This window comes from Penaeus japonicus, unplaced genomic scaffold, assembly GCF_977035675.1.
Source record: "Penaeus japonicus unplaced genomic scaffold, GWHDUDI00000001_assembly GWHDUDI00000031, whole genome shotgun sequence".
In the NCBI taxonomy this organism is placed as follows: Eukaryota; Metazoa; Arthropoda; class Malacostraca; order Decapoda; family Penaeidae; genus Penaeus; species Penaeus japonicus.
In genome coordinates this window covers 6,647,421-6,664,920 of record NW_028234433.1, presented here as the reverse complement: position 1 = coordinate 6,664,920, position 17,500 = coordinate 6,647,421, and the positions used below count along the sequence as shown (strand labels likewise).

Genomic DNA, 17,500 nt, shown 5'->3' with positions numbered 1-17,500 from the left:
TTAGAGGCTGCAGTAAGTGAATTTTGAGGAAATGTCATAAAGTTAATGGCCAGAACATCTAACACACAGGATTACATATATGTTTAATTTAGGAAAAAAATATTTTTTAATGTTTCATCTAGAAGGTAAGGTGTATACAGCATTTGCCTGTGTGTGGCTTTGAATTTCTTTTTTTTTCTCTACAACTGATAGAACTGATGGTTATTTATAGCATGGGTAATTGTATTGCTTGTGGATAGAGTATGTAGGCTTTTGAGATATGAATTTAAGAAACTGGCTCTGTCCTCAGATGAATTTGAATGGGTACATTTATCACCTTGGTTAAATAGAGATTTGTATATGTTAACTGTGTTTATCTTTATGCTGTGTTGTGTCTTTCTGTTTTTATGAGTGTTTCTGCATCTATATGTATATTGACATACATATGTGTTTATATTTAAGCATGCTTTTGCGTGTGAGTGAGTGAGTGAGTGAGTGAGTGAGTGAGTGAGTGAGTGAGTGAGTGAGTGAGTGAGTGAGTGAGTGAGTGAGTGAGTGAGTGAGTGAGTGAGTGAGTGAGTGAGTGTGTGAGTGTGTGAGTGTGTGAGTGTGTGAGTGAGTGAGTGAGTGAGTGAGTGAGTGAGTGTTTGTGTGTGTGTGTGTGTGTGTGTGTGTGTGTGTGTGTGTGTGTGTGTGTGTGTGTGTGTGTGTGTGTGTGTGTGTGTGTGTGTGTGTGTGTGTGTGTGTGTGTGTGTGTGTGTGTGTGTGTGTGTGTGTGTGTGTGTGTGTGTGTGTGTGTGTGTGTGTGTGTGTGTGTGTGTGTGTGTGTGTGTGTGTGTGTGTGTGTGTGTGTTTGCGTGTGTGCGAGTGAGTGTGTGTGCATGCATGAGCATGCAAGCATATGTTTGTGTATATGTTTGAATGTATGTGCATGTGTATTGGTACATGTGTATCTATGTGTATCTTTTTTCTCAAATGCTCCTGTGTATAATTGCTAACTTTTTGATAAGTGCATGTACTTTGTTATAGATGTAGTATTACAGATCTTTGATAATCCTTAGAAGCTTTGTAATTCCTAGTTTTTCCTGTTCCTATTCCTGATAATTCCTGTTAAGTAATTGAGCCTAATGAATCTGTTTTTCTTATATTTTTAGTAGATGTGAGAATTTCTCATTGTAATGACTTAGACCTAAAGTGTATTCTAATTCCTGTTACCCTTGCTTTAATGTTTGATTACCTCTTCTATGCTTGCCTGTAGATTTCATCAGCAGCTGGAGTAAGGGTAAGGTGTATTGTTATAAAAAGAGTTAATTGTTTTATATTCTATCTTGGCTGATGAGGATGAACTACCAAGGGATATGTTTGTAAAATCACTCACTCATGTGTGTGCACACACACACACACACACACACACACACACACACACACACACACACACACACACACACACACACACACACACACACACACACACACACACACACACACACACACACACACACACACACACACACACACACACACACACACACACACACACACACACACACACACACACAACACACACACACACCACACACACACACAACACAACACACACACAACACACACACACACACACACACACACACACACACACACACACACACACACACACACACACACACACACACACAACACACACACACACACAACACACACAACACACACAAACACAGACAGACACACACACACACACAGACACACACACAGACACAGACACAGACACAGACACAGACACAGACACACACACACACACACACACACACAGACACACACACAGACACACACACAGACACACACACAGACACACACACACACACACACACACACACACACACACACACACACACACACACACACACACACACACACACACACACACACACACACACACACACACACACACACACACACACACACATATGTATATATTGTCTATGTATGTATTTTGCTTACTACCATAGATTTATTCCAGAATAATAAAAATTGACATTAATTCACTAAATGATCATGAAAAGCTCAAGAGAAATCCCATTGGTTCTTCAGATCTATCTCCGAGCTAAAACAAAGTTCACTGGAGCATCGTCACAAGTGAAGCCATGGCACTATGTGTTCTTCATATTTATTTTTTGCTGTTTTTTATAACTCTTATGTTATTACTCTTCTTAAGTTGCTTCATTATAAAAACTATAAAAATATATATTAACCATAAAATAGCTTGCATGACTTTATACATTACATGCCAGACATGGCAGTTTCAAATAGGAGGTGTAAAGTTCCTATACTAGTCAATTTATTGTAAAGCAGGAATTTATTTTATGCCAGTGCCGATATTCTGACCCTAGATTAGAGAACTCTTTTCTGATTAAGCTTGAAAAAGGTGCTGAAGTTAATCTGAAAGGGGATTTCAGACAAGCTTTTTTTTTTAATTCTTTATCCCGGTTTTAATGTTTTCTTGTTAGTGAGGTCCAATGTCTTTACTGTATCATTGTTACTGGAATTTGATCTCTTTCATTATCTTTTAGTAAAGCAGAATATCTTTAAAAAAATATAATAAGGATTTGGGGCATCATTGTGAGAGGACACCAGGAGGCTGTGCATCCCTATATTTTATTGGTGGTCTTCCTCCATTTTTACCACATGTTAGGGCTAGTTTTTAGAAATCCATAAGTCCTTTTATTCTATAATGCACCCTGTTTATAAGAGACAATGAAAAACCTTATATATACCTAAAGTACAAAGAGTGTAGTAAATATCTGTAACTCTTAACAAACGTGCAAAATGAGAACATTCTAAACACAAATTCAAATTAAATTTGACAAAAAAATTAAGTTAATCTTTTCTAGCATCTACCTCATTTGGCTTTCACGTTTAAAATCAGTAAAATATTGATTGTGTGTAATGCATTAATATTTTAATTTCCTTGCATGCTTTTTTGTGAAGATTTCCACAAAAATTCTAGAAGATAGAAAATGACACACTAATACATAGATGCTCTTATGGGATTTATTTGATTGTATAGGTATCATAATTATTGGTATTTTTATTTCCATTTTGATATTGCAGATATTGTTTTTTATGGATATGAAGTCATGATTATCTATATGTTGTTTTTCTCACGACTGTCATTATTATTGTTGTTACTATGATTATTGTTCTTATTATTGTTATTGATATTATCATTATTATTATTAATAATATCATTATCATTATCATTTTTATTATTATCATTATTATTATTATCAATATTGTTATTATTATTATTAATGCTATGGTCTGAGTTTGGACTGGTGATGAAATAAGAGGTTTTGATTGTCTTGGGGGGAGGGGGGAGGGAGGGGGAGTCTAGTCTGATTTGTATCATTGGGATTTATTGTTCCTTTCTTACTGGGGTTGGTTTTGATTTCATATTTATTAACATTTTACTGTATTTGTATTTTTGTTCACACACACACGCACACACAAACACAAACACAAACACAAACACAAACACAAACACAAACACAAACACAAACACAAACACACACACACACACACACACACACACACACACACACACACACACACACACACAAACACACACACTAAAACACAAACACACACGCACACTCTCAAAACGCACACACACACACACACACTCAAACACACACACACACACACACACACACACACACACACACACACACACACACACACACACACACACACTCACACACACAACACACCCACACACACACACACACACACACACACACACACACACACACACACACACACACTCACACACACACACACACACACACACACACACACACACACACACACACACACACACACACACACACACACACACACACACACACACTCACACACACACACACACACACACACACACACACACACACACACACACACACACTCACTCACTCACTCACTCACTCACACTCACACTCACACTCACACTCACACTCACACTCACACTCACACTCACACTCACACTCACACTCACACTCACACTCTCTCACACACACACACATACACACACACACACACACACACATTTATATATATGTGTTTGCATATACATTTATGTATATATATATATATATATGTTTATTCTCATTCACAAAACAAAGCAGTTAATATCTTTCTTTCCTCATTTGTAAAGTATATTATACTTATTATAATTTGTACTATCAGTTAGTATTTTAGGGAGTGTATATGTTTCTTTTATATTCTTTTCTTCAACTGATATCACCTATATTTGTTCTTTGAATTTTCAGACAAAACGTTTGTATTTTGGTTTAATTTATTCCCCATTGTATATAAATATGTTTTATAGCACAGCAAAACGACACATTCATGTCATCTGACATCAAAAACAAAAAATCACATATAACGAAACAGTTCTTGTGACATAAAAGACGAGGCATCTAAAAGTTAATTCTTCCTCAAAGTCTATTTATTTGCTGCTCACATTTTGATGATTTGCACTGTTAAGAATGTCATTTCAACAATGATAACTTTGCAACCAACTAATAGGAAAATGATGAAAGTGCAGTTCATAATTTTCTAAACAGACATACCAATATACAGACAGCAAACTTACACAGAATGCATGTAAGGTTACACAGTGCATCTCAGTAATTTCACTCCAAAGATGAAATAAAAATTTTCTGGATTTTCATAAAAATAACAGAGTGCCATGACACCCTTCCTGATTGACCCATCATCTCGTGCAACAACCTGGCTGAGTGAACACCTGAAAAATTCAACGGTTGAAATCACCACTCAGCAGGACCCCAAGTTTGCAACCAATCTGGAGTTGGCTGTCAGGTATGTAGTGGTTATCTTAATCATATTTGATTTGTCATAACTGTTTGCCTATCGTTTATTTATTTTTCTTCATTTTAAAAATCTGAATTATATACTTTAAGATATTTTCTTGTGGTTTCATTAAAATAGAACAGGGAAAATTCTTTCTCAGTATTTAGTTGTTATAAAGATCAAAGGTTTTCTAATCTGTAATAAAACTTTTTGCATAGAAGGCCTGATGGGATAACAACAACATTTTTTTATCAAATTCTTTTCAGGTTTGGCAAAATTCTTATCATTCAAGAAGTAGACAGAGTTGATCCTGTCCTGTTCCCCTTGCTGAGAGGAGACCTCATCAGCCAAGGTAATTTCACTCATAACATTACAGAGGAAATGCTATTACTCTTAAGTTTTACCATATGCTTGGAGCTAGATGTTGTTAAAATTTATTAGACATATGAAATATCTATTCATCTATTTATTTTGTATTTTAAAATATTTCTAGAAAAAAAAATTAAACCTTAATACTTATTTACTAGAATTTATTTGAAATTCTCATCTTTACGGCTGGTTTACAGTTAATTTACACTTAAAATAATATAATTGTAATAATTTTCCTCTTAATGCCTTAGGACCTCGCTTCGTCATTGAACTAGGAGACAAGACCTTAGACTTCAATGAGAACTTCCGCCTGTTCTTGGCCACACGAATCCCAACCCCTGAATTGCCACCAAATGTCATGTCAATCCTGACAACAGTTAATTTCACCACCACAAGAGCAGGCTTGACAGGACAGGTGAAGAAAAATTTTAGGATTTAGGACCAAAACCTCCAGTGGAAGGGTTTTTTTCATTTTCTTTTTTTGTGTGGTTTCTACTTTTGTGGTTTTTAATTTTTGTGGTTTGGGGGAATCCTTTAAACTTCCTCAAAATGACATTGATTCTAGTTTATAAAAAAAAATCAAGGAAAACATATACTTACATGAATGAACTTGATATCGAAATATATTTGTCTTTATGTCATTTTGGTATGATTTCTATGTACAAGACTCTGTCACCACCAACAATAAAACAAATGCTATATATTTTCAGCTTCTCGCAGCCACACTACAGGTTGAGAAGCCAGAGTTGGAAGTGCGTCGAACGGAACTTCTGCGGCAAGAGGAAGACCTGAAGGTGCAGCTTGTGAACTTGGAAGACCACCTGCTCACGACTCTTGCTGAGTCTCAAGGCAATATCCTAGAAAATAAGGTATGTTGATTAGGAATGCTTTAAGAAAGAAAAAAGAAAGTGCAGTAAAACCATACTTTATTCTGGGATTACATTATGAAACCCCTCACAGTATTAGAATAAACATCAAAGCCTCACTCCTGGCTTTGAAGCCAATGAGCAAAAATGTGTTTTATGACTGTGTTGGGGTGAACAATATGGGTTTGTAAATAATGCAACCCATGTTACCCTTCTCTTGGCAGCTAGGGACTGCTGGCTCCTTGCTTTGAGGAGGGGTAGCATTGTGGTTATGACTGTGGCATTTAGAATAATATAGTGGTGTGAATAGGGCATTTCTTTCTCACCACCCTTCCATTTTTGTGACTGGAATTATATCGTATACATGTTTTCATTGTTTTCCAAAGGTTGTCCAAGTAAATTAATTAATTTGCCTACTTCTATCCCTATAGGTCCTAATAGCATCCCTAGAACAGGCAAAATCCAGTGCAGCAACAATTGAAAATTCGCTTGAAGAATCAGTGTCTTTGCAAGAATCTCTGGAGAATGAGAGGAAGGCCTACCTTACCCTGGCCCAGTCTGCTGCCAACCTGTACTTCGTTATCTCTGATCTCTCCAAACTTAACAATATGTATCAGTTCAGCCTCAATTCCTTCCATGCCTTGTTCCACAAAGCACTGCAAACACCACAGGTAAGACTTTCAGATTGAAATTCACAGTGCATAGGTTCTAGTGGATTAGATAAATCCTGCAATCTGAAAACAACCTTTCTCAGATTTTTGTTCTATGCAAATTGTGATCTGCAAAGAAAAATCTCTTTTCCAGGATGGAAGTGCCACAGAGGCCCGTATTAAGGTGCTTCAGAGAGCCTTGATAGACCTTGTTTATAGCTACATCAGTCGGTCACTCTTCAAGGGAGATCGGCTTATGTTCGGCCTCCATCTTGTTCATGGGATGTACCCTGAGCTATTCCAGAAAAATGTAAGCACTCTTTGGGATGAGCTTGATTTTACATATATAGATTTTTAGTAATGTTAAATGTGATGAAAAATTGAGTGTGAAAAACACTGACCAGAATCATACTAATAAATTATAGGGGAAAAAAAGCTCAAAAACATTTTACACTCTTATTTTACAGGAATGGCAAGCATTTACAGGACAGCTGGTTACTGATGTGAAAGCTGATGCTACAGAGTTGAAAGAAGCTCTTCCAAACTGGATTGACGAAGAAAGAGCCTTTGCTGTGGCCCTGTTAAAGGTAGGATCATCTTACACTTGCACACACCCACATACCCACACATACACACAACCACACACCCACACACCCACACAACCACACAACCACACATGTATTTTTAAAATTCCTTTCTTCTCCACAGCAAACCTTCCCATCCTTGTATGACATGCTGAACTTGGATGACATGTCAATGTGGTCTGGTTTCTCCAACTCAAACCACTGTGAACTCGACTTCCCTGTCCAACTGAACCAGAGGCTGTCTTCATTCCAGCAGCTGCTTATTATTCAGGCTATCAGGCCAGACCGTCTACAATCTGCGATGGTGAACTTCGTGACGAGAGCTTTGGGTGCGTGGCTAATATTTTTGGTTTAGTTGCAAGGAAGGAGAATTCCCACATGTTATCCATGTTATACTGTTTTGAGGTAAATGACAGTGTTATGTGGCCTGCAATTTTACAAGATTTTTTTATAGCTGTCACCATGGAATTTGATATGATGTTAATATACTATTTTTAGATAACATGATTTTTTGTAGAGATGTAGCAACTTATATAAATGTCAATGTACAGAGTTTCTTTAAGTTTATGATTTTAGGCTTAAGTATACAATGGTATAGTCTTTTGACTTATTTATTTAATATCATGACTCACTATCTGAATATAAGAAGCATTTTCTTTTTCATGTAAGGAACTGTTTACTAACTTTGATATGTTGATTTGTCTTATCCAGAAGGAGAGGTTGTTAGTAAAATACACGCATCAGGTATTCTCATCGAGTTGATTTGACTAAGAATCTTTGAATGTGACTGTGTAGTTAAATTAGTAAAGTAATATTGTAAGATTATTTGTCGCTAATTGTATTGTCAGCTTCTATATCTGCAATGTGATTTTTTGGTGTATATGCACCATCATAATCAAGGGTGTGTTATTATGTGGATAATATGCTAGAAATGGTGGGGTGAGAGATGCACAACATTCCGCAATTATATTGATATATATGATGTAGTTTTTTCTGAAAGATGATGATGTTAGTGGTATACCTGCACAAGATAGGCAAAATATAAATGGTTGAAAATGAAAAACATGTATGTTATATTTTTCTATCTCTACCTATTACTTTATCTGTTTATCTGTCTATCTATTTGTATCTATTTATCTGTTTCTCTATCTTTCTATCTATCTTTCTATCTTTATCTATCTATATGTGCACATATGTATACTGTTCACTAATATAGGCATGCAGTATACTAGGTCATCCTCCACATCCCAGTGTAAAGTATCAGAACACCGTTTAATTTTTGGTTTCTTTGATTTAAACTTTTTCTGCAAATTATATAATGTTTTGTTAAATACAAATCTTAATTAAATACTAGGTAATGAGTCTAGTTAATTATACTTTGGAATAGATTTCTTTTTTAAAAATGACTGAGACAATTGAATATTGAATTGAACATCATATTTTTTAAATTTTAGCTGAACTTCATTGTGAAAGCCAATTGTAAATATTTATATAAACTAAAGAAAGGTTAGATTTAAAAAGTTTAACTTTGATTTTTATAGATAAATAGAAACTTTTCTCTTAACTTTTTTCTATACAGGAATGAAGGAGCTGTCTCCACCAGCACTGAATCTGCGACGACTTCTGTCAGAGACAACAGCAGCCGAGCCCATACTTATCATCATATCTCCTGGTGCTGACCCATCTCAGGAGCTCTTGGAACTTGTTAAAAGTACTGTGGGCTCAAGTGCTTATCATGAGGTAAGATTATAACTTAGAATAGTGACTCTTCGTGTGGGAAGGACTTTGCTGTTAGATTCTATTTATCATTCTTTTCTTTTTATTATCATTATTTTATACTAAAGTCTTTATTTTGGTACATTTAAGAATCATGACAGGATTAGTCTATATTTAATTACTGAATAGTTTTCCAACTTGAGGTTCCCTCTTTAAGAGGAGAGCAATATTAGTAAGAAAAGGAAATATTTGTCAGAATTTGTGCAGTTTATAATTTAGTCACAATTCCCTTACATAACAGGTAGCAATGGGTCAGGGCCAGAGTGAGATAGCTGTCAGACTTCTCCGTGAATGTGCAAGAGATGGACATTGGCTGTGCTTAAAGAACCTGCACTTGGTCACCGCTTGGCTGCCGACGTTTGAAAAAGAACTGAATGCCCTTCAGCCTCATGACAACTTCCGTCTTTGGCTCACGGCAGAACCCCACCTCAAGTTTACTCCTATTTTGTTGCAGACAAGCTTAAAAGTTACCTATGAGGTAAGAGTCTTATCAGAAGTTATGTTAGGCTCATCATTAGTTGTATTTGTAATGATTCCCTGTACATGTGTGGTAGGGTATTTGTTTTGTCTTCTTTTTTTTTTCTTTTTTAATAGTGTTCAGAGCAACTAGAACATTACAACAAACATATCTTACATAACTGTATCACTTGTTCATTAGGCCAGGGCACATAAGCTTAAATACCTTTTACATATCAATGAAGAAAGATGTATTTAAGGATAAATTTTCACCTGCAGGCCCCAGCAGGAATCAAGAAAAACCTCCAGCGAACATACGACTCTTGGAATCCAGAACTGATTGCGCGTGATAATAATGTGAACCGATCACAGACCCTCTTTGTGCTGGCTTGGTTCCATGCCATTGTTCAGGAACGGAGGACCTACATACCCCAGGGATGGTCAAAGTTCTATGAGTTTTCCTACGCAGACCTGAAGGCTGGAGTTGAAATCATTGACAGGCTATACAAGCAAGCAGGTACAATTTTTTTTTTTTTGTCTTGTGGCCTAATTTTAATTTGACTTGTTTGGCTGAATTTAATTATGTATTCTTGATGGATTAAAAATCCTTGGAAGGGAAGAAAGATATTACTGAACTATTGTTGTTTTTTACAAGGACTGGTCACATAACTTGGCTTTGCTTGTTGCTAACTACCAAAATCTGGATAAAGTGTATGCAGAAGTGAGGCATCACTCTCCTGGATGATGATGCATTTAGATGTGTATATATAGATGTATATATAGGGAGAGATAAAATTATATATATATTTTTTCCAGGAACTGGTGACATCAAGTGGAATTTCATTTATGGCCTTTTTGAGAATGCAATCTATGGAGGCCGCATAGACAATATTTGGGACATTCGGGTATTGAATGCTTATCTTCGCATCTTCTTCAACAATGATGTGATAGGAGGCCGTAAGCCATCAGCTGACCAGCTTGCCAAGAGTCTCGCTTTACCCACCACTGTGAATTATCAGGTGAGATTCAAAGAAAATTCACCTTATGTGGAATGTGGAATCTGTAGCTGATTCTATAAATCTTCAAAGATGGTAAGAAAGCAGGGTTATATTGATTGATTTTATAAAGGAAATAAGGATTGTCTTTTCATGACTTTAATGGTGCTGTTTTTTATGTTCCAGGATTACACCAGCCTTATCAGAAATCTGTCAGATGAGGATGACCCAAGTTACTTTGGTCTCCCAGCAAACATTGAGAGATCATGGCAGCGCATTGTTAGCACACAGGTCATTTCTCAGCTAAAAGGTCTGTAAATTCACTAAATGGACATTTGTTCAAATGAATTACAGGAATTGCTGCTCCTCATATTTGCTTTCCATAACTCACAGATTAAAATATTTTTTTATTATGACAGTTCTCATGAGATCTCCTGAATTGGCTGGACGGTTTGACCGTGAGAAATGGCACACACAGCTGTCACCTGTGCTGAACTTGTGGAAAAAATTAAACCAGGTATGAGCATGTTTGTCTCACTCACACTCACACTTAATCACACTCACACTCACACTTAATCACACTCACACTTAATCACACTCACACTCATACTTAATCACACTCACACTCATACTTGCACAAAAAAGAATGTACACAAGGAAGATATATGTATTAAAAAACAAGAAAAACAAAAAGTTCCAAAAAACTGTTTTTAACTATTGCTATGTAAAAAAAAAGCACAGTGTAACAATTTCTATGTCTACCCCCTAAAGAGCTCAATCAAGCTTAAATGTTTGATGGTTCAATTACATTTTGTGACCCATAGTACTTGCTTTAGTAATCCTTTAAATGTATAGATAGTGAAAACTAGTCTGAACTCAATTTTAATTCTTCCATCTTAGAACTTTCTTTTCCCAATTCAGTCCTCTCAATATTTTTTTAACTGCTATTAATTAATACATTTCTGATAATACTTATGAAAATAAAGTTATGGCAAATTGAATGAAAACTTTTCCTTTCCAGGGTGGTAACTTGATCCAAGCCAAAGTTGCAACACCAAGTTCAACAGCAGAATCACCAGTAAAGTCCTTCATCCAGCTGGAATACTATTCAGTCATCACCATCGTGCAGACTGTTCATCGTTCACTAGCACAGCTCTCAAAAGTCATCCGAGGAACACTACTACTCACCAGTGACGTTCAGAAACTTGCAGATTCCCTCCTCAGCCAAGAGGTAATATTGAAATACTTAAGTGGATTCTGACTACATTCTTACATTTTTTATCCATGTGGTGTCAGTATGCTTGGAAAGATAAGATGATTCACTGAAAAATCTCTTTTTAGACTCCATCTAGCTGGCTGTCTTTGTGGGAAGGCCCAGAGGATCCTTTGGAGTACTTGCGCAGTCTTGTTAGACGTGCAAACGGAATTGGGAAGTGGGTAGCCAGAAGCGATCAAGGAAATCTTCTCAAAGAGCCATTGGACCTGTCTGATCTCCTTCACTCAGCCACCTTCCTAAATGCTCTCAGGCAACAAACTGCTAGGTAAGGCATCAGCTGTGGATAAATCCAGTGATACTTAAGTCCTCTTTAAAGCTGATAATCTTCAAAGTGAAGAGATCTTCCATATTGGAACTGTCATAAAGTTTTTCATTCTAAGAGGAATTTTTTGCTAAATTATTTTTGCCTACAGGGAATACAGCATCTCCATGGACAGCTTAGTGTTTGTTACATCCTGGTCTCGTGGTGGAATACCTGATGCAAAGCTGACAATGAAATGGTCAGGATTGCAAATGGAAGGGGCAACATTTGATGGTTCTCGCTTGCAGCATAATGCACACGATTCAACAAGCATCTTTGTTGCTCCTCTCTGTACTGTGGCTTGGGTGCCCAAGGTAAATATGTCTTTAATATTTCATCTAAAAAACAGGTATTTGCGATTATACATATAAAACTACTGAATACTAAGTAGAACATAGATGTAAGGAATACTTGCATGTCAGAAAATCTATTGCCTTCTATATTAATATTATATACTAGTATTACATAACATTGTTAATTACTAGTACCAAGAAGGCCAAAAGGTGATCATGAAATATTTGACAAAATGATCAAGCAACAATTTACATGAATATATCAATATTTTTCTTCTTTAAATGTACTTATTCCAAATGTTAAAATATCATTCTCAGTGGAAAATAAATGAAGAGAGGTTACCTTTTATTCACAGGAACTGCAGAGCCGAGTGTATCACGAAGAGCTGCTCTCAGTGCCAGTCTACTCCTCGGCCAACAGGGAACAAGTGGTGGCAAGTGTAAACATACCTTGCCCAGCTCCTCACTACGAATGGCATCAAGCAGGTTTAGCTCTTTTCCTTTCCACTTAGAAAAAAAGTGTAAAATGTTTAGGAGTAGTATATATGAAAGTAGAATAAGAACTAACATCAACCACTGAAACATAGTCAGTAATATTTTGTTCAATGTTGGTGCTATTTCTAAGTTGCTTTACAACAGAAAATTCAAGTAATTGCTTTAAATAAAGGTATATTTTAAATCAAGCACAAGAGTTCTATATATGATATTATTTAATATGCAGAAACAAAGTTAACTTCACTATTTTAAGTCTATGATAATGTCTAGTCAGCACTTCACTACGAAAATGTCTTGTTGGTAAGTACACTTATAATATGTACCAGAAGTAGCCTTCTATATGTGATCAACTGATATAATTGTATTTATTGTTTCCCATGCAAATCACAAGATGTAAATGGACTGTTGAAATCAAATATTTGTTTCACTGCATTTTTTCATATCCTTGTTAGAAATGTTTTATATAGTTTTGAGTTTGGCTTGCTTTCAGAATATGGAAATAGCTCAGATAAAAGATATGTGAAATCACAGAGTAAACTATAGGAAAAAAAAAGAATAATATCTTCACATAGTTACATTTTATGCTGTCATAATGAAAATAAGTATAAAGATATCTTGCATTCTTTAAAACATTTTTTATTATTCAATTATGTACCAAGCTTGATCATATCATCTCTGGATAAAATTGGATAATAAAAGAGAATCATTATGATAAAAATACCTTTTATTTACCAATATCATTGACATATCTACATGCAGAGAAACAAGTCAAAATAAAAAGAACGCCAACTGATTTGTTTTTAATGCCTCACTATTTTTTTATTCTAAATAATTCAAATTAATTACCAAAATCTAGCTGAAGGAAAGAAAACATCTTTCAGATAAAAGATCCAATTTGATATTGACACTAACATTCATAAATGATTTTATTAATCATAAATAATTAATATGTGGTATAAAAAGGGGGTTACAGATGGTACTGAACATTTACTTAGACAATTTACAAACAAATAAGCACACAGACCATCTATACGTACTTTGGGAGGTTATTTCAAAGGGAATAATTAAAGGGAATTTTTGTATAGTTATATGGAATTTGACATTAAATACAACTAAAACTATCTTAAATGTTTTAACTGGGGCAAATAGAGACAAGTCTTAATATCTGTGAATGTGAAAGTCACTTTACTTTAGCAGGAATGAATGAAAACATTGATAATACATTAAAAAAACAATTGATTCTCATTTCTAGAGGTATTATGATATATTAAAAAAAATAAAGCAATTGTTGATCTCTCTACTTTCAAAACTTTGGATATTAGCAGATTCCTCCTACTGAGATTTTATGGATTACAATAAACTAGACCTGTTTGTTTGAGTGCACAATAATACTAAATTGAGAGGCTCAACACTTCCCTTGCCAGACTGCCTGCTTGTTACCAATACAATACCATCTTGCCTAAAGAACTTTGCTTCTTATATTAAGAAAAAAAATATTTGGCTTAAGTGATAATGTAGAGGTTGAGAAATTACAAAGAATGAAGATGAAGTGCATGCTGTTAATATTAAATGCAATGGAATGAATATGAATTAATCATATGAGTGGTGAAAAGTATGTGCATTTGAGTATATTGTATGTGTTGTTTAATTTTCTCTGTTTCTCTTTTTTTCAAATTTTTGTGTAGTGAATTCATAGACTCTTCTGGATGTTAAAGCCATCTATTTGTATATAATAACAAATGACACTTCTATATTTATCAGTCTTTCCTAAAATGAATATCAAAGAACCATAGTTACTGGAACTGGGTTATGCAATACGCAGGTGTAGCTGCATTAATGAGTTCTGATATTCCATATGCAGTGACTGTGACAAAAGAACGTTGTATTGAGTGATTCAAGACATGTCTTCATCAGGAGTGAGAAACAGATGTGCATTTTCCTTCAACGAGAATATTTAATTTCCCGGATCTCTACCTTTCACATACACACTGTGTGTTGCTAATGATGGGGTTAGATGATGTATGACATATTAAACATTGCTTTATTACGACATTGGTAAGTTTGTTAAAGAATTATTAAAAGTATGTTAAACCACTAACAAAAGTGCACTGTTGACCAGTCACTTCAGAAGTGTTGACGTAGCAGTGAGTCAAAGTGAGTGTGAGACAATGATGTAATGGTAATGTTCAAGTAGTAAAGAGACTCCCAGACAGTCATACTATGAGCTCCTTTTAATACATTTAGTTTTTTTTTTAGCCTTTAGATGTGTAAGAACTTTTGCAAGGACAAAGTTGAGAGCTGATAGGACACAAGGACCTGCATCAGGGCAATGGAATAGGGTGACTTGGACAATAAATGACCCTCTTGTTAAAATACTGATAGGTTTAACTGTAAAAACATTTCAGGAATATCATCGTGTTGTAAATGCATTAGTTCCCCAAGAAAAATACTGATGCTTAATGTAAGCCTGCTGGGACAGCAGTGAACACTTTTGAGAAGAGAAAAAGTACAGTATGTGTATTAAAAGTGCAACTTCAGCAAGATGATTACAAACAATGCTAAAACTTTTGCAAATTTAGTATGAAAAAATTTGGACATCATTAAGTGGGTGATGTGGATAAAAAAGCTAAATAATTAACATGAATATATGTACGAATTATATATAACGGAATAATTTGCTCTTAAGCTAATTAGCTGGTAACAGAGGCAGTAAGGCGAGGAAGGCAGCTGACGTTCTGTGAGCCAGGCTGACCCTCAAGAGACATATGTGACTAGACTGGAGGAGGGTCAGCCCAGGTGGATACGGGTAGAAGAGAGTACTGGATCCCTCTCTGCCCGTGAGTGACAACACCAGCACCTGGGCGCTGTTTGGGGCGTGCGGGCAGAGGCGGCTGACGTGGTTCTTGGTTCCCAAGGGGCGCTGGTTCGTTACATGGCCTGCAACGGACCGCACCACGTCTTTGCTCCTCGTGTGCGACCAGCGTCTGACTCTGCCCGCGACGCTCAGTGTTTGAAGCCCCAAATGTTCGACGCCTGAAATACGGCATCCCGAAGAGCAGCAGCCGCCGTGCCTGGGTTGAGCGGCCTCATCAGGCGTGGTACAAATGCCAAGTGAGCAAAATAGCCTCCAGACCACACAGCCCTGGACAAAAGTAGCGCGAGGGCTACTCTGCAGTGCTGTACTGTGAGCAACAGAAGATACAAGGAGGCTTGGTCTTGTCGGAGTAGCAGGGCCTTCCATCAGAGCCATCGCGGTCGTTGCTGGGACTCTCTTGGTACTCGCTGCCGACGAGTGATACACATTTCACTTTTGTAGAAATGAACACACAAGGTTTCAGTTCTTGCATATCCATTGCTACAAGACGACAGACAAAGGATCGTTGTACTAGAGACCAGCTTTCATTCTTTTCCAGACAACCTGCACCAATGACGGTACAAGTAGTCTCTGACCAGACAGACTAGTCACCAGCACCGCGGCTGTGTCAAGTCATGCGTTTGCAATAGAGTAATTCTGGCTCTGGAAAGAAGACGCAGCATCTGAGGTCTTTCTGTCACAGTGGCGGTGCCCTTTGTAAGGCAGGTATGACTTGGGAGTGGAAATGGTGACTAATGATCTTCCTAAATTTACTTAAATTTTGAATTAATTAACGTATGTCTGTATTTTTAAACATCACTGATAATTCCACATCGGAAAAAATGGCCCACTGCATACCCAGAGAACCGCCACTGCACTATCACCACACAAACTAGAGACCGGAAGAGCTGCAACACCGATGACGACCAATACTTCTTATTAACTGGTTGACTAAATAGTCTCCATTACAAATGGAAACAAATGTGTCCTTTATGTTGAAGACATTCATATAAAAATCTTCATAATTCAGACGTGGGACACCACAAAAGTCTATAGCCACGTAATGACAACTGGTTGTGTATGGCAACACTATTTCAAGTCCTAACTCGAGTGGTTTCCATTATGGCACACTTTCCTTCCAAACTAACTTGTTAGTTCACACGGAGTCACATAATAACTGACCTAGGACACTGATATGTTGCATTACATATGGTAAATGACATCTCCACTGATATAGTATTTAAAGTTGCAGTAGGACGAGTGTATGGCACATGGTAGGATTAGGTAGCACCATCTCTTGGCTGCGTCGGGCAGCCAGCACTTGACGTGTATCTCACACTTCCCTCCAGTTCTCACACACTGACTAAGATTGACAAGCGCATACATTGTTGGTGGACCTTTGATTCCAGGGGGAATTTTTTTAAACGAACAATAAATAAGATCAAATAAATTAAGTCCCCTTCTGATGGACCTTTTTCATACGTTGGTATTCTATGTATTTACAGATATTATTTACGATTATATACATGAAGAATGGTATAGCAGAAGTATATACACTAAGCAGTAGTTGAGGTGGGAGGGGTGAGCGGCCCCCGTGGCCGCCGCCGCCGTCCACTGTGGGCGTGGCGGACGTGGTGCGTGGGGGCGGACGAGGGCGCCGTGGGAAAGGGCTGCGAGTGGGAGGGCGTGAGGGTAACCACCCAGGGCTGAGCAGGACTTCTAGTTGGCTTGTGAGCA

The 17,500-nt window shown here is 36.8% G+C and overlaps 2 protein-coding genes across 4 annotated transcripts in view; one reads left to right on the top strand and one right to left on the bottom strand.

The window, feature by feature from the left end:
- The window catches only part of btv (dynein cytoplasmic heavy chain beethoven), a 47,822-nt gene extending 34,497 nt beyond the window's left edge, over positions 1-13,325 (top strand). For all 3 annotated transcript variants that reach the window (XM_086555608.1, XM_086555606.1, XM_086555607.1), the window contains exons 52-69: positions 4,721-4,857; positions 5,115-5,200; positions 5,469-5,632; positions 5,928-6,086; positions 6,515-6,754; positions 6,888-7,043; positions 7,201-7,320; positions 7,442-7,646; positions 8,897-9,057; positions 9,335-9,571; positions 9,829-10,066; positions 10,366-10,568; positions 10,731-10,854; positions 10,964-11,061; positions 11,566-11,775; positions 11,886-12,085; positions 12,234-12,435; positions 12,771-13,325. In XM_086555608.1, coding sequence (XP_086411734.1) covers positions 4,721-4,857; positions 5,115-5,200; positions 5,469-5,632; positions 5,928-6,086; positions 6,515-6,754; positions 6,888-7,043; positions 7,201-7,320; positions 7,442-7,646; positions 8,897-9,057; positions 9,335-9,571; positions 9,829-10,066; positions 10,366-10,568; positions 10,731-10,854; positions 10,964-11,061; positions 11,566-11,775; positions 11,886-12,085; positions 12,234-12,435; positions 12,771-12,926 — 3,096 coding nt within the window. In that variant the 3' untranslated portion in view covers positions 12,927-13,325. The remainder of the gene's footprint in view (positions 1-4,720; positions 4,858-5,114; positions 5,201-5,468; positions 5,633-5,927; positions 6,087-6,514; positions 6,755-6,887; positions 7,044-7,200; positions 7,321-7,441; positions 7,647-8,896; positions 9,058-9,334; positions 9,572-9,828; positions 10,067-10,365; positions 10,569-10,730; positions 10,855-10,963; positions 11,062-11,565; positions 11,776-11,885; positions 12,086-12,233; positions 12,436-12,770) is intronic.
- Positions 13,326-13,615: 290 nt separating this feature from the next.
- The window catches only part of LOC122254423 (uncharacterized), a 149,061-nt gene continuing 145,176 nt past the window's right edge, over positions 13,616-17,500 (bottom strand). Inside the window, exon 3 of the mRNA XM_043018107.2 lies at positions 13,616-17,500. This exon is cut by the window's right edge and continues 800 nt beyond it. Within this exon, the coding sequence (XP_042874041.2) occupies positions 17,320-17,500 (181 nt within the window). The 3' untranslated portion in view covers positions 13,616-17,319.